Here is a 27,242-nt window from a genome sequence, read left to right on the forward strand (position 1 = left end):
TGCTAGTCCTGTGCTCTTTCCAGGCTGAAGTTAGCTTTCCATCTCCTGACTTTGATGACACTATCAGCTTTCTGTAGTTTTTTACCCATCTCTTCACCCTCCCCCATTCTCACTGTTAAGTTATTTTTGTAAATTACATATAAGCAGAATGGGCTAATCACTTTGTTGGGCTATTTTTTTTTTTTAGTAAAGTCTGAAACATTTATTTTTCCTGTTCTATTTAATTAGTAAAGCAGATATTTTTTAAAAAATCATGGCTAAAGAGGAGCAGAGAAATATTTAGAAAGGTTAAAACAGACACAGTAAGGAGAAATTCTTAGGGAGAAAGATGAGAACAGTGATGTGGGGGAGAAAATCAAAGAGGTGAAGGGAGAGCCAGAGTCTGACTTTGTTGCTTTGCGTTATCATTTTCTCATTGACTTTCCAGATTTCCTCCTTTCCCTGACCCTTGAGATAAGTAGCAGCTTTTCTTCTGTTGCTGAATCTCTGCCCATAATGACCTTATCTCTACTATTGTTGAGTTCCTGGGTACCTGCAAGTACCGACACCCTCATTTTTCTCTTCTGCGTGTCAGAATTCCTTTCTTACTTTTTTTCCCCTTCCCTTTGTTGTTGGTATGTTGTTGTTTGTTTCTTTTCTCCATTTGCTGCGAAGTAATGACCACTGTGGGGGGGCGGGCAGGAGACAGACGAGTGGCATTTTTTTGGATTAAAGAGAAACCTTATATTTTCAACTGTTTCTTTTTTTGTAGCTGGAAGTGCGTGAAGACCCCAGCAACAATAAGGATCTGAAAGTTCAGTGTGATGAGGAAGAACTCAGGATTTACCAGCTAAACATTCAGATCCGTGAAGTTTTTGCAAATCGTTTCACTCAGATGTTTGCCGACTATGAGGTGTTTGTCATTCAGCCCAGCCAGGATAAGGAGTCCTGGTTTACCAACAGGGAGCAGATGCAAAACTTTGATAAAGTGAGTAATGCTGCTGGGGAGGTGGTGAGGAATGAGAACATGCCAGACCCTCTTGAAGATTTAGCTGAAGATGAGCTTTCTTGCGTTACATGCTGGAAACAAGTGCAGATGTTGACGCAGTGTGAGGTCTTGTGATGTTGACGCAGTGTGAGGTCTTGCTTTAGAACGGAGTGCTGGTTATTACTGTCGGGTGAGTCAGAGAGCGGTCTTAGGCGAAGGTGCACGTGCAGGTTGAGCACCGGATTCTGGGGAGCTTGGTTGCCACAGTAGGTTACCTGAGTAAGTTCGGGCTAGTGTGCCGAAGTTTCAGGATACCTGGAATTATATGAGCATTAAAAAGCGATGAAGAGATTTTGCTATTTGCTTTTCATAAAGACCTAGGAAACTTCAGAGAAAAATTAACCTACTGGATCCCTTGGGTGTGTTGCCTTTGCTAGTCAAGGCTGATATACCTGCTTCCCTCTTCCCTGCCAATGACTGTTTTCTTTTGGTCCCACCAGGCCTCTTTTCTGTCAGACCAGCCTGAGCCATATCTGCCCTTCCTCTCAAGATTCCTAGAGACCCAGATGTTTGCTTCTTTCATCGACAACAAAATCATGTGTCATGATGATGATGACAAAGACCCTGTGCTCCGGGTATTTGATTCCCGAGTGGACAAGATCAGGCTGTTGAATGTTCGGACACCTACTCTCCGCACATCCATGTACCAGAAGTGTACCACTGTGGATGAAGCAGGTGAGGCCTTCTTGGTGCTGTACGTGCCTCTTGGATTATGTCACTGAGGTGTCCCTGTTCCTAAACATGCCAGCTTCTTTCCCTGTTTCTGCTTTTGCATAGATTATTCCCATTGCCTTCCCCTTTTTTTGCCTGGCAAACTTCTCCTTTCACACTGCGTCAGTTAGGAATGGGTCCTGCTGCAAGTAATAGAGAATTTAATCAGCTTGGGTTAGATGGATGGGGGTTATTTTTCTCAAATTAGTAAGAAATTCAGAATTAGTGGTTTTGGTGTTGGCTCAGTTGCTCAGTAGTGTAATCAAGAACTAAGATTCTTTCTTTTCACTCAGTTATCCTTAACATAGTCACTTTTATATTCATACTTGTTGCCTCATGGTTGCAAGAGGCTTTTTATGTTCACATTCAGGGCAAGAGAGGGGAAGGTGATACCAGTGGTATTTTCCCTTTTGTATCAGAAAACTAAAGCTTTCCCAGAAAACAACTTCTGTTGTCTGATAGGCCATGACCGTGTTATATGACCATCGTTAAGTGCAAGGGAGGCTGTGAAAGCGAATATTGAACTGGGTGTAATGTCACCCTGAACAGTATTGGGGCTCTATTAGCAAGAAAGAAGGGGGGAATGAGTTATGATTAGGCACTTGACAGACCACAAAAACTTGGCTGAAATGTCTCTTTGTCTGAGGAGCCTTCTCTGATGACCTCAGGCTGAGTCAGTGGATTCCCCGTCTGTGCTCCTGTGGTGCTTTGTTCTTGCCTCTTCTCTATAATCTCTATTCGTTTGAGCTGTCATTATTGGGGAACAGTTTAAGAGCGGAGACTCTTTACTCATTTTCTTGCCTGTAATCTGCTAGCGTCGGCCCAGCACATATAGATGTTAAAAGCTGTTTGCTCTCACGTGTGACTGAAGAGACCTTTTTGTTCACAGAGGCCCTGTCTAGGTCAGCTTAGCTAGAGAACAGTCTCATTTGAGGTGTCAGATTAAGTAGTGTGTTCGCTTCCTTGTGGGTTGTTCAGTGTCCTTGTTGTAGCCTTTTTGCATATTTTTTTCATTCATTTACCAAATTGTATAATACCTGTTACATATTCAACATACAGTAAGTGTTCAATAGATATTTACTGGGTGAATGAATGTGCCAGGCATTTTTCTAAGTTTTGAAGATGAAACTGGTGACCATTTTTTTTTTTTAAGATTTTATTTATTTGAGAGAGTGAGAGAGAATGAGTGCGTGTGCGTGCACGTGAGTGTGGGGAAGAGCAGAGAGGGAGGGAGAGGCAGGGGGAAAGAATCACAAGCAGGCTCTGCACTGAGCATGGAGCCTGATTTGGGGCTCAGTCTCACGACCCTGAGATAATGACCTGAGCTAAAATTGAGAGTCAGATACTTCACCGACTGAGACACCCAGACACCCCAAAACTGGTGACAGTTTGGACAAAGTCCTATCTTCATCAAACGTATGTTCTCTAGCCTTTTCTCTTTACCTTTCAACTCTTGTTCCATGCTTTTCATTAAGGTGACAGTCCTCTTGGCTAAGGCTTGAGGACATGCTGCCTGTGCAAGTGAATTACTCTAACATAGTCATGCTTGCCTCCTGGAACACATCAGGCTTTGTATTCCTGAACTGCGCCTAAGATTTTGGTCCTGGGGTGTTTGGTGGAAATTTTTTTTAAGGAGTGTCGGTTTAGAGAAACATCTCCCAGTTTAAATCAGGACTTCCCAATCTTTTCATGTTGTGTTACACTTGAAAATGATAATATATGATTCACTGAAATAAACGGAGGAGTTTGCTTATAGCTAGAGGCTATAAAGCTAGAAACTCCAGTCATGAGGCCTTGCCCATCTGCCACAAGGGTCTAGGCAATCAGTTCGCAGCCCATCTGTAATCCATTTTTTGAACACCAAACGCTGCTGCATACTGATTGGAATTATTGTAGTCTCAGCTGTGGCCAGAGCACATGGTCTTTTGGGCTTGTTAGAATGTGGGGTTTGGGATTTGGTGGGAGGGTCAGCTAACCCTCATTTGTATGGCTCATTTCAGAAAAATGGATGCCACAGACCCTTCAGCAACTCTATGCTCTGCTCTTAGGAATAATGGCAATATTTTAGGTATGCCCAAGAGAGATGTACTCCAAATATGCTAGAGCGGGGTTCTTGCCGCTGGTCTCAGATCCCTAGCCTGGAGGACTAGTTCATTCACCTCACCGCATCTCACACCTCAGCTTCTTGAAGCAATCTGATTGGAAAATGGTAAAAACATAACTAAAAGGATCTTTTCTTTTTTCTTTTTTGTGCTTAAAATTTTTATGTTTTTTTTTTAATTTTTATTATTATGTTGAATTGGCTAAAAAGATCTTTTTGGAGATCCTTTAAAATTCTGCATTCAAAAGGGATCCTGATGGCAATCAATTCTACTTACCCACTAATTTTATAGATAAAGATGTTCCTTTGATTCACCATTGTATCTGCAGGGCCTAGAATAGCACCTGGCACATTTTAGACACTGAATAAGTTCTGTTGAATGAAGGTACGGGCGGGAGGAAGTGAGGGAGGCCCAAAGAGAGAAGGTGACTTGACCTAGGCTAACATCAAGGCCCAAAGGCTGAGATGTTTTTATACGACTCTAGGAAATACCAGGAGAGTTACCAGCTTTTTTTGTTTTTACTCTTTAAAACAAATTTTTTTTTTTTTTTTTAATTGGCTGGCTTGGGTCATGATTCACACCAACCTAAAGGTGCTACAAACATGAGGACTTGAGGTGTGGTGAGAAACAAAGTGCACATGAATGCATTCCTCCTCCCAACCTGCAGGCAGGCCCTCACAGATCATGCCAGGGTATGAACCCTTCAGGGCTCACCGTGGTCACAGGAGGGGACCTACCTTATTCTTTAAAATTTTTGAAGTTTAGGGGTGCCTGGGTGGCTCGGTTAGTTGAGTGTTTGACTTCGGCTCAGGTCATGATCTCAGGATCCTGGGATTGAGCCCCGAGCTGGGTTCCCTGCTCGTTGGGCAGTCTGCTTGTCCTCTCTCTTCCTCTGCCCTTCCCCCAACTCATGCTCTCTCTCTGTCTTTCTCTCAAATAAATAAATAAAATCTTAAGAAAATATTTTTCTGGGGACACCTGGGTGGCTCAGTCGGTTAAGTGTCTACCTTCTGCTCAGGTCATGATCCTGGGATCCTGGGGTCCTGGGGTCCTGGGGTCCTGGGATCGGGTCCCGTATCGGGCTCCCTCCTCAGCGGGGAGCCTGCTTCTCCCTCTGCCTGCCGCTCTCCCGGCTTGTGCACTGTCTCTCTCTCTCACAGATAAATAAATAAAATCTTTAAAATTTTTTTTTCTGAAGTATAATTGACATATAAGAAAACTGCACATACTTAAAGTTTTGGTATATGTATGCATTTACATCAAGAGTAAGCAAATACATCCATCACCCTCAAAAGTTTTCTCATGGCCTTTTATAATATCTCCAACCTGTCCCCTCCCCATTTTGTCCCCAAATCCTGAGGCAACCAGTGCTATGATTTCTGTTTCTATAGAGTTTTCATTTTCTAGAATTTTATATAAATGGAATCATACAGTATGGTTTTTTTTTGTTGTTGTTTTTAGTCTGGCTTCTTCTACTCCGCATAATTATTTTGAAGTTCATTCATATTCCCTTTATTGCTGAGTAGTATTCCATTGTATGGATATTACTGCAGTTTGTTTATTTATCCGTTGTGGGCATTTGGGCTATGAACATTTGTTTACGTTTTCCTTTCCCCTGAATAAATGCCTAGGAGTGGCATGACTGGATCATGTGATATTTGTATGTTGACTTTTTAAAGAGACTGACAGTTGTCTTTCAGAGTGGTTGATTGTACATTTTATATTCCCACTAGCAGTGTATGAAAGTTACAGTTACTCTGCATTGTTGCCAACATTGCGTGTGGTCAGTCTTTTCACCTTTAGCCATTCTAATAGGTTTGTAGTGAGATATCATTGTGGTTTTGATTTGGGTGTTCCTGATGACTAACAATGTTAAACATTTTTCCGTCTGCTTATTTGCTATTCATTCATTTCATATTTTCTGGTGAACTGTCTCCCCCCACCACCTTTTTGGGGTTGTTTGTTTTCTTTTTGTTGAGTTTGGAAAGTTGTTTATATATTCTGGATACAAGTCCTTTATCGGATATATGATTTGCATATATTTCTCCTACTCTGTGGCTTGTCTTTTTGTTCTGTTTTTTTTTTTAAGAACAGCATTTTAAATTTTGATGAGGCCTGATTTATCAGTTTAAAAAAAATGGATCAAATCTTTAAAAAAAAAATGGGGCACCTGGCTGGCTCAGTGGTAGGGCATGAGATTCGTGATCTCAGGGTTGTGAGTTTGAGCCACATGTTGGGTGTAGAGATTACTTAAAAATAAAATCCTTAGGGAAAAATTGGATTATATTTTGGTATTATATGTAAGAAATTTTTGCTTAACCAAGATCACAGATTTTTTTTCCTCTGTGTTTCTTTCTAGAAGTGTTATATTTTCAGGCTTTATATTTGGGTCTATGATCCATTTCAAGTTAATTTTTATAGGTAGCGTAAGCTAAGGATCCAAGTTCATTTTTTCCATGTGGATATCCACTTGTTCCAGCATCATATGTTGGAAAGAATATCCTTTTTTTTTTTTTTCTAATTATGTTCAATTAGCCAGCAAGGACTGTCCTTTCTCCAGTGAATTGCCTTCTGACCTTTGTCAAAATATCCATGATTTATATATATGTGGGTCTATTTCTGGATTCTCTGTTCTGTTTCATTAATCTTTTAGTCTGCATTTACATCAGTACCACACTGTCTGGATTACTGTAGCTTTATGTGAAATCTTGAAGTCAAGTAATGTTAGTGGTCCGACTTTATTATTCTTTTTCAAAGTTGCTTTCACTATTCTGGGTTCTTTGTATTTCATATATATATATATATATAGGATCAGCTTACCAATTTTCACAAATAACCCTGTGAGATTTTGATTGAAATTGCCTTGAATCTGTAGATCAATTTAGGGAGATTTGACACCTTAATGTTATTGAGTTTTCTGATCCGTGGAACATGACCTCTCTTTCCACTCATTAAGGTCTTCCTTAGTTTCTCTCAGCAGGATTATGTAGTTTTCACTGTGCAAGTTTTGCATATCTTTTGCCAGATTAATCTTTTAGGTATTTCATATTTTTTGGTGTTATTATAAATGGTATTTTAAAATTTTAATTTCTGATTGTTCATTGCTAATATATAGAAATACGAGTTCTGTATATTGATATGTGCCCTGCAACCATACTATACTTATTTCTAGTAGTTTTTTCTATGTTCTAGCAGATTTTCTGTATAGATAATCATATTACCTGCAAATAATGATAGTTTTATTTTTTCCTTTTCAATTCAGAAGCCTTTTATTTTTTTATCTAGCCATATTGCACTGGCTAGAACCTTTCTACAGTGTCAAATAGATGTGGTGATAGTGGACATTGTTGTCTTATTCCTGATTTTAGGGGAAAGCATTCACCATTAAGTACGATGTTAGCTGTAGGTTTTTCAATGGATATCTTTTTTTTTTTTTTAAGATTTATGTACTTATTTGGAGAGAGAAAGAGTAAGCAAGCATGTGGGAGGGGGAGGGGCAGAGGGAGAAGGAGAGAGACAGTCTTGAGCAGACTCCCCACTGAGCACGGAGCCTGACATGGGTCTCAATCTCGACATGGGGCTCAGTCTTGCTACCCTGAGATCATGACCTGAACCAAAGTCAAGAGTTGGATGCTCAACCAGCTGAGCCACCCAGGTGCCCTCAGTGGATATCTTTTATTAGGTGGGTATTTGTTTCTGTTATTAGTTGGCTACGAGTTTTTATCAGAAGTGGATGTTGTGTTTTGTCAGATGCTTTTTCTGTATCTGTTGAGGTAATTATATGGTTATTAGATTTAGTTTTTTAATTTGGTGAGTGACATTCATTGATTTTTGAATGTGTAAATCAACTTGCGTTCCTGAAATAAACTGTATTTGGTCATGATATATTATCGTTTTTGTGTATTATTGGATTAGATTTACTAAAATTTTGTTTAGAATTTTTGCATCTATGTTCATGAGGGATATTGGTTCATAGGTTTTTTTGGTAGTATTTTGGTCTGATTTGGTATCGCGATAATGCTGGCTTCAAAGAATAAATTGTTAAGTATTCTTTCCTCTTCAGTTTCCTGAAAGAGCTGGTGTAATTGATACTATTTCTTCTTTGGATGTTTGGCAGAATTCATCAGCGAAGCCATCTGGCCTGGAGTTTTTTGTGGGAAGGTTTTATATTATAGATTCAGGCGTCCCTCCCTGGCTGGCTCAGTCAGTAGACCAAGTGACTCTTAATCTCAAGGTTATGAGTTCGAGCCCCACATTGGGTGTGGAGCCTACTACAAAAATAAAATAAAAAATAAACTACAGATTCAATTTTTAAAATAGATATAGGGCTATTCATATCCATTTCTTCTTGAATGAGCTTTCACAGCTTGTGTTTTTCACGGAATTTCTCCATCTAACCTGTTGTTAAATTTGTTCACATTAAATTATTTGAATATTCCTTTTATTAATATCCATAGAATCTGTAGCAGTGTTACCTCATTCCCGATACTGTTAATTTGTGTCTTTTCCTTTTTATCCTGACCAGACATTTTTTTATTAGTTTGACTGATCTTCTGAAAGAAACAGTATTTGGATTTTTAATTTTCTCTGTTTGCTATTTCATTGATTTTGCTCTGGCCTTTATTATTTCCTTTCTTGTATTTGCTCTGGATTTAATTTCCTTGTCTTTTTCTGGCTTCTTAAGGTGGAAGCTGAGGTCATTAGTTTGAGACCTTTCTTTTCTAAAATAGGCCTTTAGTGCTGTAAATCTCCTTTCGAGTAATATTTTAATGACATATGCTGATATTTTGTGTTTTCATCTTTATTCAGTTTCAGAATACATTATTTCTCTTTTGATTTCTTTTTGACTTATGAGTTTTATATGGAAGTGTGTTATTTAGTATTAAGATGTTGTTATTGATTGTTGTGGTCAGAGGACATATTTTATATGATTCAAATGATCTTAAATGTATTGAGGCTTATTTTATGGCCTAAAATATGGTATATTTTAAAAAAGTATTTGGCTTATTTTTGTTGTTCTCATCCAGAAAAAGCAATTGAACTGCGTCTGGCAAAAATTGACCATACTGCGATTCACCCCCATTTACTTGACATGAAGATTGGACAAGGGAAGTATGAGCCGGGCTTTTTCCCTAAGTTGCAGTCTGATGTACTTTCCACTGGGCCAGCCAGCAACAAGTGAGTCAACCCCAAGGATTTCCTGATCTAGCTCCCTAACCACAGGTGGTAAGGGTTATCCAGTATCTGTTCCTGAGCTGATAGAAGACCCCTGGAATTTTGTAAAGCAAATATGGAAAAGACCCAGACTGTCAGGTTGTTCACTTGTTTGAACAAGAATACAGGTGACAAAGTATAATTATTTCCCGTCTCTCCTCTGCAAATGGGATAGCCCCACATGCCCAGAAGCTGCAGAAAGCCAGGCTGCAGATAGGTTGCAACCATCCCTCAACTAAATCCCATCCCACACCTAGCTAGCATTGTGTCTTCAGTGAGTGGTAGTTGAAATAATTGCAGTCTGAACTGAAAGTAATTACTTTAGCAGGGTTGCTCTTTTTTCGTTACTTTTGGAGATGAGTGTATCAAAGCCTAGACAGAGTTGAATGAGTATAGTTTTGGGTCTGCCTGTGAAGTTTTTGTACATGTTTTAAGAGAGCTATGTCTGTGTTCCTTGGGGAGTTGTTCCTTCCCAGTCACTGGGGTCTAAGCTCCTTTTCCTCCAGGTCTCTGAGCTATCTCTGGTGGCTTTTTGGTGGTTTTCCCATGCCCAGTGTTGTTCTCTAGACGTTCAGGTTCTTTCCTGTCAGTAACTTGACCTTTCTTTCTCACTGAGATGTTCGTAATTTGCCTGCTTGGATTCTGTCAGGTGGACAAAAAGGAATGCCCCTGCCCAGTGGAGGCGGAAAGATCGGCAGAAGCAGCACACAGAACACCTGCGTTTAGATAATGACCAGAGAGAGGTAAGCCACCTGAAGAGTGACAAACAGTGACACTATGAGTATTTTACACTCTCCTTCTCTTTCCCATTTCCTTGGCCCCTGGTCTAATTCAGATATCCTAGCAATGACCGCTCCCTATAAAGAAGGGTTAACATTAGGATTAGTTCCTGCTACCTGATACTGGGCCTTGGTTATGACAAATCCAGAATGTACGATGTTCTGCAAGGGACAGCTGGCTATTAACGGTGTGGATCCTCTCCCTGAGCCACGCCCTGTTTGGAGTCCCATTAGGAATGATGTCCGTGCTTAAGACAAAAGCCTTTCACTGTCCTTTCAGTACTCAGTCATGTTTGATACTCTCTGGGGAGTGTGATAGGAATCTCCGAAGATAAGAGTCTGAAATTTAAGAGAGTACTTTTAAAATTTGTGGGACTTTTTGTGTGTGTAGTATGGTAGTAAAGAAGTTAATTGTGTTAGAGTGAGAAGGAAGAAAAGCTGGACTTGGGTTAATACTTTGAATCTCTGAAACTGGGGAGTGGGAGGCTTTTCTTCTATTTTGTATGTATCTTAATTTAAAACAGATAATATTGACTTTTTTTTTGTTAGAGGAACAAAAAAGAGAAATGTTATCATGAGGTGCCTGGGAATTAGGGAACCCTGAATTGACCTCCTGAGTTTACCAGCTGAGTTTCTTAGCTCTACTGTAAGTTGTTTCCAGTGAAGTTTCTAGTCCTTTAACCTCAGGATGGAGACTCTGCCTTACTTAGTTGCAGAGAAGTTGTAAAAATGGAGCTTCATCTTCAGATTCCCATTTCAGGAACTTCTTTTTGAGAAAAGACCCTGCAATTTACATTTTATACATTAATTTTTTTTTTTTTTAAAGATTTTATTTATTTATTCGACAGAGATAGAGACAGCCAGCGAGAGAGGGAACACAAGCAGGGGGAGTGGGAGAGGAAGAAGCAGGCTCATAGCAGAGGAGCCTGATGTGGGGCTCGATCCCATAACGCCGAGATCACGCCCTGAGCCGAAGGCAGTCACTTAACCGCTGTGCCACCCAGGCGCCCCACATTTTATACATTTAAAACCTGTTAAAGCATATTGTTTTCATATGTGTCTGACACCTCAGTGAATGGGAAAACAAATAACCATTTTGTCTTTGCTGTTTTTTAAAGGAATAAATTAGAATTGCAAGGTATGGTTATGAATTTTTGACTGCTGATTTACAGAATATGATTGTGCTTAGACTTTTTGTGAAGGTGGCATAAGGGATTTGGGGTTTGGTGTTATTTTGGAAGTCTCCCCTGGGTCTTCCACCTCACCTCCTTATTACTTTTTTCAGCAGTGTTTATTGAGCATGTTTTCTTGGTCAAATCACTGTAGTAAGCACTTCGAAATATAAAGATGACAGGAGGTAGGCTTGTCCTCAGGGAATACCAGTTTTTTAAGGGAACAAAGATACTCAAATAACTTTAGAATAGTCTTTTGAAAGGGCCATATGGGAGGCAGGCCAGTGTGTGAGCTCTGATTATCAGAGCTTGATTCTGCCTGGGTAGTATTCAAACAAGACTGAGGGAGCCGTCATCTCTTCAAGTTTTAGAGGATGAAGGGATTGTGAGAGACAAAGAAGAGCATTCGAGTAGAGGAAATGGGGGATCAAACGCTTGGTAGTTGTTGTGTAATGGAGGCTGTGGACAGAATACTTTGGAGTAAAGAGGTTCAGGAGGTAGGTAACAAACTAGGAGGCAGATAGCAGTAGTCCAGGTGAAGGAATTGAAGCCCAACGTTGGGGGTTGGTAGGAGGGGCAGACTGAGGACCAGAAGGTAGAATGGACAGAATTGTACGACTGGAATAAAGTCTAGGGTAAAAATATTGGTTGCAAACTTTTGATACTGAGAGGAAGGCAGTGTGCAGTTCACTGAATTGATGTGAGCTCTGTGTTAAAACAAATAGCATATGGAGAATCACCAGCACATTGTAGAGAAACAGAAAATGTGGTTGTTGTTTTTAATGTGCACTCTTATTTTCCAGGCCCTAATTTCACAAGGCTATACTCATGATAGTAAAGGTAGATATTTTTGATACGGGCTGAAGAGTTAAACTCCTCGCAGCGGGGTGGAGAAAATGAGTTTCTCATTAGTACTCTGAAATTTGGGTGGGTTTGTACACTGAGCTGCACATGCTGCAGCCTTGTGTTAGCTATGTGTTCTTTACCTCTTCTATTATTCAAGCAAAGGTAATTACAGTACACGTGGAATGTCTTACATCAGAGAAAACTCATCATATTGTCTTAGTTTTTCTTTTTGCTGTAGGAGTTGCATTTTAAGCTTTCCACCCCCAAATGTAAGCATAAGAGACAGTGAGAAAGTGTGGGGTGATAGTAGTGCCCTCTTCAGGCTCTCATTAGTACTGGTTACCTGTGGTTTGTGTGCGTGGATCCAAAGAGCCTTTGATTTTTCTGTTTGCTGTAGAAGTACATCCAGGAAGCCAGGAATATGGGCAGTACCATCCGCCAACCCAAACTGTCCAACCTCTCCCCATCAGTGATTGCTCAAACCAACTGGAAGTTTGTAGAGGGCCTGCTGAAGGAATGCCGCAACAAGGTGAGCCATGGTTGCTCGTGTATGTGTGCTCTTTTCCTTGGTGGCCAAGGGGAGACCACATCTGGGCTCTGACCACTCTTTCTTGGTTTTGAAAATATTGTTAATATAATGAAATAGTACTGATTTTAAGATCCTGTTAACATGGAATTAGGTGTATTTGTTTTAAGTAAATACACCTTTCCCGGAGAGCAAGCACACTTCGCTTGGTCTTAACATGTATTTTTTAAAACTGAGAGATGGATGTAGTTTTCAATTTTAGACATCTTACATTGCTTACATGAAATCCTTGTAGTTGAATTGTCTTCAACAGATTAGTCTCACACATGAAAATGTTTCTGCCTGTTTTAATTGGACAGCAGTAATATCACTATTTAGACACAGGAATTTACTGGGTGCCAACTGTGTGCCAGGCCAAAGTGTGTTGTTCAGTTTAAGCTTATTTTGGGGTTGTTTTTCTCAATTCTACAGACAGTAATATTTTTAAGCTTTATTGAGGTATACTTGATATACAAAAAATTGCACACATAGTTTTCTTTTTTAAGTAGACTCCACGCCCACTTATGACCCTGAGATCAAGACCTGAGCTGAGATCAGGTCGGGTTGCTTAACCGACGGAGCCACCCAGGTGCCCCTACACACATATTTTAATGTACACATTTTGACAAGTTGGACATATGCATACACCCATGATACCATCACCATAGTCAAGATGCTAAACATATCTGTCACTTCCAAAAACTTCCTTATGTTGTTTTGTGGGTTTTGTTTGTTTCTGTGATAAGTACACTTAACATGAGATCTATTCTCTTAACATATTTTAAAGTACACAATAATCTATTGTTAATAATAGATGCTATGTTTAAAAATAGACACTTAGGTCAGTGGAACAGAGTAGGGTCCAGAAATAAACCCATGATTATTTGGTCAATTAATCTTTGACAAAGGAGGCAGGAATATGCAATGGGAAAAAGACCTTTTCTTTAACAAATGGTTTTGGGAAAACTGGACAGCTACATGCAAAAGAATGAAACTAGACCACTTTCTTACACCATACACAAAAATAAACTCAAAATGAATTAAGGATCTAAATGTGAAACCTGAAACCATAAAAAACCTAGAAGAGAGCACAGGCAGTAATGTCTCTGACACCAGCCATAGCAACATTTTTCTAGATATGTCTCTTGAGGTAAGGTAAACAAAAGCAAAAAACTATTGGGACTACATCAAAATAAAAAGCTTCTGCACAGCAAAGGAAATAATAAACAAAACTAGAGGCAACCTACTGAATGAGAGAAGATATTTTCAAATGACATATCTGATAAAGGGTTAGTATCCAAAATATATAAAGAACTTATACAACTCAATACCTGTAAAACAAATGATCTAATTAAAAATGGGCAGAAGACATGAACAGACATTTCTCCAGAGACGACATAGAGCTGGCCAACAGACACATGAAAAGATAGTCATCATCAGTGAAATGCAAATCAAAACCACAACGAGATATCACCTCACACCTGTCAGAATGGCTAAAATCAAAAACACAAGAAACAACAAGTGTTAACAAGGATGGTAGAGGGGCTCCTGGGTGGCTCAGTCGTTAAGCGTCTGCCTTCAGCTCAGGGCGTGATCCCGGTGTTCGTTCTGGGATCAAGCCCCACATCAGGCTCCTCCGCTGGGCGCCTGCTTCTTCCTCTCCCACTCCCCCTGCTTGTGTTCCCTCTCTCGCTGGCTGTCTCTCTCTGTCAAATAAATAAATAAAATCTTTAAAAAAAAAAAAAAAAACAAGGATGTTAGAGAAAAAGGACCCCTTGTGCACTGTTGGTGAGAATGCAAACTGGTGCAGCCATGGTGGAAATTAGTATGCGTGTTCCTCAAAAAATTCAAAATAGAACAACCCTGTATCCCAGCAGTTGTACTACTGGATATTTACTCAGAGAATACAAAAACACTAATTCAAAAAGACACATACACCCATATGTTTATAATAGCATTATTTACAATAGCCAAATTGTGGAAGCAGCCCAAGTGTCCATCGATTGATGAATGGATAAAGAAGTGGTGTATATGTATAGGAATATTAGTCAGAAAAAAGAATGGAATCTTGCTGTTTGCAACATGAATGCATCTAGAGGGTATAATGCTAAATAAAATAAGTCAGTCAGCAAAAAACAAATATGACGATTTCACTCATATGTTGAACATAAGAAAGAAATGAACAAAGCAAAGAGACAAACCAAAAAACAGACTCTTAACTGTAGAGAACAAACTGATGGTTATGAGAGGGGCAGTGGGTGGGGGATGGGTGAAATAGGTGAGGGGGATTAAGGAGTGCACTTATCTTGATGAGCACTGAGTAATATTATGGAACTGTTGAATCACTATATTATACACCTGAGACTAATATAACACTACATGTTAATTATACTGGAATTAAAATAAAAAATTAAATATAAAAAGAAATAAAGTGGGGGCGCCTGGGTAGTGCAGTCGTTAAGCGTCTGCCTTCGGCTCAGGGCGTGATCCTGGCGTTCTGGGATCGAGCCCCACATCAGGCTCCTCCGCTGGGAGCCTGCTTCTTCCCCTCCCACTCCCCCTGCTTGTGTTCCTTCTCTCACTGGCTGTCTCTCTGTCAAATAAATAAATAAAATCTTAAAAAAAAAAAAATAAAGTGATGGGGCGCTCATCAGGTGGCTCAGTCGGGTAAATGTCTGCCCTCGGCTCAGGTCATGATCCCAGGGTTCTGGGATTGAGTCCCACGTGAGGCTCCTTGTTCACTGGGGAGCCTGCTTCTCCCTCTGCCTGCTGCTCTCCCTGCTTATGTGCACGCTCTCTCTCTCTCTCTCTCTCTCTCTCTGTCTGACAGGTAAATAAATAAAAACTTAAAAAAAAATAAGCAAGACCAATTCAGCATGGTTACTGCACTGGTTTAGGCAGAGTAGGCAAAGAGCTGGCTTTAACTAACATCATGGTTTTGTGATGAGTACTGAGTAATATATAGAATTGTTGAATCACTGTATTGTACACCTAATACTAATATAACTATATGTTAACTATATTAGAATTAAAATAAAAATAGGTGCTATGTTGATCAGCAGACCTCTAAACCTATTCACCTTACATACTGAAACTTCATACCTACAGAGCAACAGGTCCCTATTTCCCGCTTTCCCCTCTCCTGGCAACCATTGTTCTGTTTGCTTCTGTGAGTTTAACTCTTTTAGGTATCTCATATAGTGGAATCGTGGGGTATTTGCCCTTTTGTGACTAGCTTATTTTACGTAGCATAATGTCCTCTTGGTTCATCCATGTTGCTGCAAATGGGATTTTTTTCTTTTTAAAGGCTGAATAATATTCTTTTGTATAGTAATATTCTGTTGTATATCTGTACCACAGTTAGTTTATTCGTGTATCTGTTGATGAACGCTTGAATTGTTTCCGTGTCTTGGCTACCGTGAATAATGGGGCAGTGATCACGAGGTGCAGATAGCTCTTTGAGATTCTGATTTCAGTTCTTTTGGAGATATACTCAGAAGTAGGACTGTTGGATCAAAACAGAGCCACTCTTTTTTTTTTTTTTTTTAAAGATTTACTTATTTACCAGAGAGAGAGAGAGAGAGGGAGAGTGTGTGTGTGAGAAGGGGGAAGGGCAAAGGAGAAGCAGACTCCCCACTGAATGGGGAGCCCTACGTGGGGCTTGGATCATGACCTGAGCTGAAATCAAGAGCTGGGTGCTTAACTGACTGAGCCACCCAGGTGTTTCCAAAATATTGCCGTTCTTAATTTTTAATGTTTTAGTTATGAGTGTAATTTCTTTTCTTTTTTTCTCTCTTTCTTTCCTTCTTTTCTTTTTCTTAGTGGGCAGCAAAGCAAAGTTTATTGAGTGATAGTAAAGCAAAGCTTATTGAGAGTACAAAGCTCCCGAAGAGGGAGGGGACCCAAGAGGGTTGCCTATGAATGTAATTTCTAATAAAATACAGCCTTTCAACCAAATCGGTATACCATGCTTTTTAGGACAATTCACATAACTTGGTCTCTACTACATCCTGTTTATTCATCAGTGGGAAAAAAAAAAAAAGATTTTCCTGCATTTGCAGCTTGTAAGTGGTGGTCATTTATAGGATGAAATCAAATATATATTTCCCTTACAGAAGAAATCATTACAGGTACAAATTGGGTGGATATATCAGTACTGGTATTTTGAATTCAGGGGTTTTAAAAGCAGCTTCTATCAGCTCACTCTGAGTCATTGATATTTTTATTTTCCACATAATATTGTCTTTTCTGCTATCAAGAACATTGGTGATGCTGCCTTGCTTGAAAGAAGCCTTCTCTTTTGTCTCTCAGACTTGTTTACCAAACTGCTGACATTCATTCTCAAGTTTTGAGATGCATGTCCAGGCAGTGACAACTTCCTTATGTTCACTGTCTGGTCAACAATGATTATGAAATACATCCCAATTTAAGAGATGTTAATATGTAAAATAATGTGCATATTAGAATTGAAGAAATAACAGTAATCAGTCTAGCACTGCCAGATGTTGCTTGGCTTGTGGAGCAACAGGAACTCTTGTACGGCTAGACGTGGAGATTAGTGTGGCTACTTTGGAGAACAGCATACATTATCTAGTATTCTTCTCCTGGATATATTCCCTAAAGAAACCTTTGCAGTGTGATCCAGGAGGTCTGTACAAGTAGCTTATAGCAGCATTGTTTTGTTGTTGTTGTTTTGTTTTGTTTTTTGTTTTTTTTTTTAAGATTTTTTAAGTTTATCAATTGCCAGAAAGAGAGCACAAGCAGGGGGAATGGCAGGCAGAGGGAGAGGGACAAGCAGGCTCCCCGCTGATCAGGGAACCCAATGCAGGGCTTGATCCCAGGACCCTGGGATCATGACCTGAGCCGAAGGCAGGTGCTTAACCAACTGAGCCACCCAGGCGCCCTTATAGCAGCATTCTTGTAGTATCCCCAAACAGGAAGCAACCCAAATGTCAATCAGTAGGAGAATCAATAAATAAATTGTAGTATATTCATATGATGGAATGGCATATACTGATGGACGTGGATAACAGTTATACCCATCAGTGTGTGTGAATTTCACAAACATAAAGTTAAATGATAAAGCAAATCACAAAAGAAAACATGTAGGCAACACTAAACTACCTTGTTTAGCAACACAAATATAGGTGACAAGTATTTCCTTGCTTTTCTGTAGTTCTATTGTGTAGGTCAGGATACTGGTCATTTCCAGAGTGGAAAGGTGATTAGAGAGGACACATGGGCAATGTTTTATTTCTTAACTTGGGTGATGGTTATAATAGTGTGTGTGTATATCTCACACACACATGCACATAATACATGATTATGAGATCTATTTTTATAATAAAAGCTTTAAAAATAACAACACTGGAAAAAATATGCCACGGTATTAAGAATTGTTGCTTCTTAAAGGCAGAATTTGGGGTGATTTTTTTTCTTGCTCTTTAGATTTTTATATGTCACAGATTCATAACAGAATTAAATATTAGTTAAGTACTTGAGCTCAGTATTCGGGCAGAGTTAGATTCAGAGGCCAGATCTGCTACTTTTTTCTGTGTGGTTTTGGCAAGTTCCTTAAGTTCTCTGACCTCAATTTCCTTATTAATAAGTTGGGAACAATAATGATACTTCTCTCATAGAGTTGCAGTGTCTAATATAGTGCCTGGCACATAGTTGAAATTATCATTACACAGTGTGTGTTTTTTTATTTTTGTTCTATAACAAGCATTTGAAAATTTTTACTTGAAAGTAAATTATTCTGGAAACTATAGAACACTTACAAAAGAAATTGAAGACACAAAGAAATGGAAAAACATTCCATACTCATGGATTGGAAGAACAAATATTGTTAAAATGTCTATACTTCCCAAAGCAGTCCACACACTCAATACGATTGCAATCAAAATAACGCCACCATTTTTCACAGACTCAGAACAAACAGTCCTAAAATTTGTATGGAGCCAGAAAAGAACACGAATAGCTAAAGTAATGTTGAAAAAGAAGAGCAAAGCGGGAGGCATAACAATTCCACATTTCAAGCTGTATTACAGAGCTGTAATCATCCAGACAGCATGGTACTGCACAACAACAGACACATGGATCAATGGAACAGAATAGAGAACCCAGAAATGGACCCTCAACTCTTTGGTCAACTCATCTTCGACAAAGCAGGAAACAATATCCAATGGAAAAAAGACAGACTCTTCAACAAATGGTGTTGGGAAAATTGGACAGCCACAGGCAGAAGAATGAAACGGGACTGCTTTCTTACACCATACGCAAAAATATTTTCAAAATGGATGAAAGACCTAAATGTGAGACGGTAATGCCTCAAAATCCTAGAGGAGAACACAGGCAGCAACCACTTTGCCCTCGGACGCAGCAACTTCTTACTTGACACGTCTCCAGAGGCAAGGAAACAGAAGCAAAAATGAATTATCCTGGGACTTCATCAAGATAAAAAGCTTCTGCAGAGCAAAGGAAACAACCAACAAAACTTAAAGGCAACCCACGGAATGGGAGAAGATATTTGCAAATGACATCAGATAAAGGGCTACTATTCAAAATCTATAAAGAACTTCTCAAACTCAACACTCAAAAACCAAATAATCCAGTTGTTAAATGGGCAGAAGACATGAACAGACATTTCTCCAAAGAAGACCTATTAAAGGCTAACAGACACATGAAAAAATGCTCAACATCACTCAGCATCAGGGAAATCAAAACCACAATGAGATACCACCTCCCACTGGTCAGAGTGGCTAAAAGTAACAACTCAGGAAACAACAGGTGTTGGTGAGGATGCAGAGAAAGGGAAACCCTCTTACACTGTTGCTGGGAATGCAAACTGGTGCAGCCGCTCTGGAAAACGGTATGGAGGTTCCTCAAAAAGTTAAAAATAGAACTACCGTGTGACTCAGCAATAGCGCTACTGGATATTTATCCAAAGAATACAAAAATGCTCATTCGAAGAGGCACATGCACCCCAAGTGCTGATTTGAAGGGGCACACGCACCCCAAATTATGGAAAGAGCCCAGATGTCTATCAACTGATGAATGGTTAGAGAAGATGTGGTGTAGGGATGCCTGGGTGGCTCAGTTGGTTAAGTGTCTGCCTTCGGCTCAGGTCATGATCCCGGGTCCTGGGACCAAGTCCCTCATTGGGCTCCTTCCTCAGCGGGGAGCCTGCTTCTCCCTCTGCCTGCCGCTCCCCTTACTTGTGCTGTCTCTCTGACAAATAAATAAAATATTTTTAAAAAAGATATGGTATATATATATATATATGTACAATAGAATATTACTCAGCCTTTTGCAACAACATGGATGGAACTAGAGTATATTATGCTAAGTGAAATCAGTCAGAGAAAGATAAATATATGATTTCACTCATATGTGGAATTTAAGAACAAAACAGATGAACATAGGGGAAGGGAAGGAAAAGTAAAATAAAGACAGAGGCGGAGGCAAACCTTAAGAGACTCTTAACTATAGGGAACAAACTGAAGGTTGCTGGAGGGGAGATAGGTGGGAGGATGGGGTAATTGGGAGATTGGTGTTAAGGAGGGCACTTGAGGTAATGAGCACTGGGTGTTATATGCAACTGATAAATCACTAAATTCTGCCCCTGAAACTAATACTACACTATGTGGGAACTAACCTGAATTTAAATAAAATATCGAAAGAAAAAACAAAAGTGAATTATTTGTGCATAATTTTTTTTAAGATTTTATTTATTTATTTGACAGAGATAGAGACAGCCAGCGAGAGAGGGAACACAAGCAGGGGGAGTGGGAGAGGAAGAAGCAGGCTCCCAGCGGAGGAGCCTGATGAGGGGCTCAATCCCAGGACCCTGGGATCACACCCTGAGCCGAAGGCAGACGCTTAACCGCTGTGCCACCCAGGCGCCCCTGTGCATGATTTTTGATCCCCTTGACAAGTACTTTAGATGTATTTCTAGCCTAGCTTGCAGGTTTGTTTGGTAAGATCAGTTAAACAGTGAGAAAGGGAGAATGTCAGAAGTGACCGTGACCAAAGGGTTTTCTTCAACTCTTTTCATCTCATAAATGCAAAAAAATTAATCCAGTGATGGCATCACTTGCCCAGGGTCATACCGTGATTGCTCTGTTCTTATCTTTGTAACTGAACTTTTAAAGAATGCACTCCACCAGAGCCTGACCTATATGATGGGGAATAAATATACTTTATGTCTCTTTGTCTTACTCATCTGTCTTACTCGGATGTGCTGTGCGGGTCACCACAGGCCCCTCCAGTTGCATGTGATCCTGCTCACTGTGGTTATCTAATCCTGCTGACTGATTCCTTGTAGACCAAGAGGATGCTGGTGGAGAAGATGGGCCGCGAGGCGGTGGAGCTAGGGCATGGAGAGGTGAACATCACAGGGGTGGAGGAGAACACCTTGATTGCCAGCCTTTGCGACCTCCTAGAGAGGATCTGGAGTCATGGGCTACAAGTAAAGCAGGTAAGGAATGTCTAGACTCCTTGCTGAGCAAACTGTCTTTCCCTTTTCACTTACTAGCTTTCCCACACTCTTCCAGCTGGCTGCCTTTGAAAAATGGTGCATGCCACGTGTGACGTGAGACTTGAAATAGCTAAGCAAACAAATAAGTAATAAATGTGATCCAAATTCTTTTCTTTAAATATATGCTAAATGAATCTCTGTGTGTTTGTTAGACATTTTTAGAGTAGCATCTTCCTTATTGTAAGTAGAGCAAACAGCCAAACTGATAGATCCTTTTTGGCAGCTGGCCCTGGTCCGGAGATGGGACACAAAAGAAAGAGAGAACTTGGAGCTCATAAGTATCAAATGTACTCTAAGGGTTCTTCACTAATTGTACATTCCCAGTGGGAAAAGGTCTGTCATTAACATTTCTTTTATATACAGTTAGCTTAACTGTCTAAAGATTTGAGAAAGGACTGTGGGAAATTGAGTAAGTTTGATTTTTATTGCTTAGTACCAGAGAATTTCCTTATTTCAAAATACTCTATTTTGACTAGTCACGATGGACAACTTTTACGCATTTTTAAATTTGAAAGGAACTTGAAATCTTTTCAAAAGCAGTTTTGGGGCACCTGGTGGCACAGTCGGTTAAGCACCCAACTCGTGATTTCAGCTCAGGTCATGATTTCATGGGTCGTGCCCCATGAGATCTCATAGAGATGGAGCCCTGCAATGGGCTCTGTGCTCAGCAGGGAATCTGCTTGAGATTCTCTCCCTCTGCCCCTCTCTCCACTCGTGTTCTCTCTCCAAAGTAAATAAATCTTTTTTTTTTTAAAAAAGCAGTTTTAATATGACTAAATTAGAAAACACATGTAAGTATCCAGCAAGTATTTATTGAGGGCTGACCGTGTGCCAGGCATTGTTGTTGAAGGCACTTGAGATACTTAGTGAACAAAACAGACCAAGATCTCTGCCCTTCTGGAGTGCCATTGTCACGGGTATAGAGACAGTCTACCGTATCTGTCCTTCGAAACATTTGTTTGTGCATGGTGTACCCGTATACCGTGGATATTTAAAAATCCAACCACAGTGAGATACTTTTTCTCATCCACTAGGGTAACTAAAATTAAAAAGACAGACAATAACAAGTTTAGTAAGGATCTAGAGAAATTAGAACCTTCGCACATTGCTGATGGGAATGTAAGATGGTGTAGCCACTTTGGAGCATAGTCTGGCAGTTCTTCAGAATGTTAAACATAGTGTTACATGACGCAGCGACTCCACTTGTAGCCGTGTACTCAAGTTAAATGGAGACCTATGTCTGTATAAAAACATTTACACAAATGTTCATAGCAGCATTATCTCTAATAGGCCAGAAATAGAACAACCCAAATGTCCATCAGTTGATGAATAGATACAGTAAATGTGGTGTATCTGTACAATGGAATTTAGTTCAGCAGTAAAAGGAATGAGGGATGATACATGTTTCAACACAGTAAGTGAAAGAAGCCAGTCACAAAAGACCGCATATTGTGTGATCTCATTTATATAAAATGTCCAGAGTAGGCAAATCCATAGACAGAAGGCAGATTAGGAGATGTCAGAAATGGGAGGGAAGGAGGAATAGGGTGTGACTGATAATGGGTATGGGGTTTCCTTTTGGGTGATGACAATGCCCTAAAATTAGATAGTGGTGATGGTGGTACAACTCTGTGAACGTACTAAAAACCAGATTTTTTTTGTAACAGAAAATCGTATACTTTGTAAGTGTGAATTTTATGGTAATGTGAATTATATCTCAGTAAAACTTTTTAAAAATCTAGATGGGATCATATGTACATAATGTTTTATAACTTGGTTATAATATTTTTTCCATGTCCTTAACTATTTAGGTGATACCATGGTATTTAAGTGCTCAGGCTATGAATCAGACCTGGGTTTGGTTCCTACTTAATAACTTTATAAAACTGATCAAGATACCTAGTTTTGCTAAGCTTCTTTCATCCTATATATGGTGGACTTTTTGAAGTACCCACCTCCATAGGATTCCTGTGAGGGTTTGCTAATAGAGTTTAGGTGAAGCACTAAAGTCACAGCCTGGAATTTGGGAGGTGCTCTGTAAATGTTTGTGGTTATTACTCTTCTCAGATCTCAGTTTTACTACTGTATCCATTGTATGTATTTTCCATGTTTGAATCAATCCTTTATTACTAGTCATTTAGGTTACTATGTCTGGTTTTTCAGTATTGTAAACAGCAGTATGGTTATAAATTTTTTAAAATGCTAAAAATTGTGTATCACATTCCTAAAATTTTGAGAATCCTGTAGTATAATAGCAATACTGTGGGCTTTGGAGTCAGAAAGACTGGGAATCCTAGCTCTGCTGGATAACTTCCAGTAATTTGTGATTTTTGAATCTCATTTTCGTTATCCATATTACTGGAATTAATCAAATCTACCTTTGAGGGTTATGATAATTAGACGTAATAAAAATAAATACCTGGGGGCGCCTGGGTAGCGCAGTCGTTAAAAGCGCCTGCCTTTGGCTCAGGGCGTGATCCCGGCGTTCCAGGATCGAGTCCCACATCGGGCTCCTCCGCTATGAGCCTGCTTCTTCCTCTCCCACTCCCCCTGCTTGTGTTCCCTCTCTCGCTGGCTGTCTCTATCTCTGTCAAATAAATAAATAAAATCTTTAAATAAATAAATAAATAAATAAATAAATAAATAAATAAATAAGTAAGTACCTGGCATGTGGTAGGTATATAACATACGATGGCTATTTTGGAAGTCTCTACATGAAGAATTTCTGTTTCTTTCCTTTTCTGTATAACAAATGAGTAGAATAAACATAATCATTTTATCGTTTTCCTTTAAGCTGAGCGAGGCTGACACTTATAGTTGAGCTCTTTAGCTTTTTGGTAAAATGAATGCCCCCCAAAACTTTCTAATTTTTGGCATAAAAATTTTTAGAGAGTTAGTGAGCCTTCTCCTGCATTTTAAGAAATAATACCATATCACCACATGTTCTAAACCTATCCTCTGAGGCTTTGCAGCCATATTCTGTAAAAATTCTCATAGCATGAGGAATGTTTTTTGGAGCCCATTTGAGTCCCTTCTCAGTTTGGATAGATAGAGGCTACTTGTTCCCCCCCTCCCAAAGATTTTATTTGTTTATTTGACAGAGAGAGAGACAGGCAGCGAGAGAGAGGGAACACAGGCAGGGGGAGTGGGAGAGGAGGAAGCAGGCTCCCAGCGGAGGAGCCTGATGTGGGGCTCGATCCCAGAACACCGGGATCACGCCCTGAGCCGAAGGCAGACGCTTAACGACTGCGCCACCCAGGTGCCCCTGATAGAGGCTACTTGTTTAGTGAGAAACTAATATAAAATAATGGGGACTTTTCAACCGAGGTCCCATTCTGTTCTGAATCGTGCATTTGGAGCACTAAAAGTGAAGCACTGACATTGTCACCAGAGGGAAGCAAGGGTGCTTTTTGGCAGGGTGTTTATACCCTCAGGGACACATACATGGTCAGCTGCGGATTGACCGTGACTATCTATGTTGGGTTTCTACCGCATGTTCTCCTTAGGCCTTCACTTTGCTAGCGTGTGTGTAGAGCACCTGTCTCCTGGTGAGACCTTCTTCGGTTATATTCTAGTCCAAAACTTCTGTAACCTGGTTCCCTGGACTCCATTATGCAGATTATGCAGGATCCTGCAGTCACCCACATTGTGACCAAACGCACGCCCAGAGAGTGATCTTACTGCCGCCTTCTGAGGGCACCTTACTGATCAACTACCTATTTGATGTACTTAGAAAGTAGAGAGAACCCAAACAGCAGTTTTTGCTCTAGCTTCCTAAATTTTGTCATTAGCCATGACTGCCTGCATACAGGGCTGTTTTCAGCAAGTCCTTATAAGAAGTTCTGTTATCCTCACAACTCTCTTTGGCTTTCAGTGACATTTTTCAAGGAGATGGGCATCCTTCTCTAGTATATTCTAACAATGAGAAGTGAGGTTGGTTTTTCATACTCGTTTTGTAACTGCTGCCCTTTGGGTAAGTGAAAATGGGTTGTTTCTTACCTCTGTGTGATGTCCTCAGAGAATCTGGTGCAATCTATATCTTGCTAGCCCTGTATAATACCCCAAATGGGTAGTTAGGCTAAACTGAACCTTGCAGTCTCAATCAGTCTTTGTGCAAAAGAGGAAGAATAATTCATATCTCCTGAACTAGAAGGACCTCAGTGCCCTATCACTAAGCTTCAGCCCAGCCGCTGCTCTCTCATTCCCGCCTTTGCTTTCTCTCCGGTGAAATCACCATGAGCCAGGGCGTCCTTCTGGCATGGCAGGCTGGTGCTCCTCTAGCCTTTGGCTCTTCAGCAGCAATGCATGTGAGGGCTCTCTGGTGACTGGCTGTATTTAGTGTAGGTCACACCCACACAGGTCTGTTAAGGGAGCCTGCCTTTCTAGTCTTTCTAGATTCTGGGGACACAGTGACGGGTAAGCCAAAGTCCCTGCCCTTTCAGGAGCCTACTCTAACTGTTTTGGTAGAGGGGTGGACAGATTTCTGGAAGCTGAATTACTAAATCAAAGAGTGTGAATATGGGACACCAGGGTGGCTCAGTTGGTTGAAGAGTCTGCCTTCAGCTCAGGTCATTATCCCAGGGTCCTGGGATGGAGCCCCACATCGGACTCTGCTTGGAGGGGAGCCTGCTTCTCCCTCTCCTGTTACCCCTGCTTGTATGTTCTTTATCTCTCCATGTCAAATAAATAAATAAATAAAATCTTAAAAAAAAAAGGAAAAAAATTTTAAAAAGTATGAATATTTTAAGCTCTTGTGTTATCTTTCACATATATTGTATCAATATAGCAGGTAGTGTGTAGGAGTTGTAAGTCTCATTAATGTTGAACATCATTTAAAAAAATATTTGGTTTTTCAATAAATAAGTCTTTTCTAGTTTTAACTTGCGTGTTTTTTTTTTTTAAAAACCATTATGATAATTGGGTTTTGTTTTAAGCTGGTTAAGTCCTTTTTTTTAAAAAAAGGATTCATTTATTTGAGAGAGAGAGATAGCAGAGTGAGAGAGAGCACGAGTGTGGGGGGTACGCAGAGAGAGAGGGAGAAGCAGACTTCCCACAGGGAGCCTGATGCGGGACTCGATCTCAGGACCCTGGGATCATGACCTGAGCCAAAGGCAGATGCTTAACTGACTGAGCCACCCAGGTGCCCCTTTCTCCTTTCTCTCTCTCTTTTTTTTAAGTTGGTTAAATCTTAGGATATCCAAACATAAAGTGAGTTCATGTCAACAGCCTGCTGATCTGTAGATGAGGGTTTTCTTCCATTCAAATGCTTGATTCCCCCCCCCCCCAAATCTATCAAATGGATAGAAACAAGATAGATCCTCAGTATTCTCAAGGGGCAAATCTTCAGACATTAAATCCTCACATTCATCCGAGAGCATAAAATTTTCTTTAGAATGTATAACTTCATAAATTAAATGATCTCTTCCAAGCAGTCTATATAGCGTCATTATTGGGAGCAGTGGTTCTGACATTAGATTGAAGCTTGATCCCAACACTCTTTACTATCTGTGTGATCTTTTACGAGTTACTTAATCTGTCTGATGCTCAGTTTGCTCTTTTCTAAAGAGAATGAGGATAGTGCATCCTGTGGGATTGTTGAGAGCATTAAATAAAATACTGTATTTTGAACACTTAACATAGTGCTTAGTTTGTGGCAAGTCCCAGGACAGGGTAGCTTCTATTGTTGTTACTATCACTTCTCCAAAATACAGAACTGAAGTCATTTATAAAATTATTATAATAAAACCTCCTACTAAAACAAGCATAATACTACATTTACATTATATCAGCTATATAGAAGCATAAAGCATGAATCTAAGATAGAGTTTTTGTCACATAACAAGGGGCACTGTGTTCTGCAGGACGACTAGAAAGAGGCGAAGCAGTGGCTGGGTGGCCACTCACCACCTAGGCAAATGGCTCCGTTACAGCAGGCTTGCAAATGCTAATCAGATTGGTGCCTTGGTAAAATGACAAATTACTACATAGCTCAAATAAACTGCAACTCCTTACATTTCCAAACGCTAAGGTTCTGTTATATTAACTATAGTTAAGGACCAGCCTACCCTCCTGCAGGCTTCTTCATTTTTACCTTTAATAGTAAATCCCCCTCTTAGTGACAGCTTATTCTTCTCAGCCTGCACTAAGGGCAATAATGCCTTTAAGTGTTTTAGGAAATTCAGAAGCTGTCCTAGAATCTTATAGACGGGGTATTAGCTCCTCTGTACAGAAGCCATCATGCTCTACCCAAGCTGGCCTTTAACCAGCTTAGAAGTTGATAGGTTGTT

General features: G+C 40.0%; 1 protein-coding gene across 1 annotated transcript in view; it reads left to right on the forward strand.

The window, feature by feature from the left end:
• Positions 1-27,242, forward strand: part of DENND5A (DENN domain containing 5A) — a 101,113-nt gene that overhangs the window by 58,936 nt on the left and 14,935 nt on the right. The window contains exons 7-12 of the mRNA XM_045803870.2: positions 752-967; positions 1,468-1,702; positions 8,868-9,018; positions 9,704-9,797; positions 12,249-12,380; positions 20,743-20,895. Of these exons, the coding sequence (XP_045659826.1) occupies positions 752-967; positions 1,468-1,702; positions 8,868-9,018; positions 9,704-9,797; positions 12,249-12,380; positions 20,743-20,895 (981 nt within the window). The remainder of the gene's footprint in view (positions 1-751; positions 968-1,467; positions 1,703-8,867; positions 9,019-9,703; positions 9,798-12,248; positions 12,381-20,742; positions 20,896-27,242) is intronic.

The sequence above is a fragment of the Ursus americanus genome, chromosome 16, assembly GCF_024610735.1.
Source record: "Ursus americanus isolate L20-20 chromosome 16, mUrsAme1.1.p, whole genome shotgun sequence".
NCBI classification, from domain to species: domain Eukaryota; kingdom Metazoa; phylum Chordata; class Mammalia; order Carnivora; family Ursidae; genus Ursus; species Ursus americanus.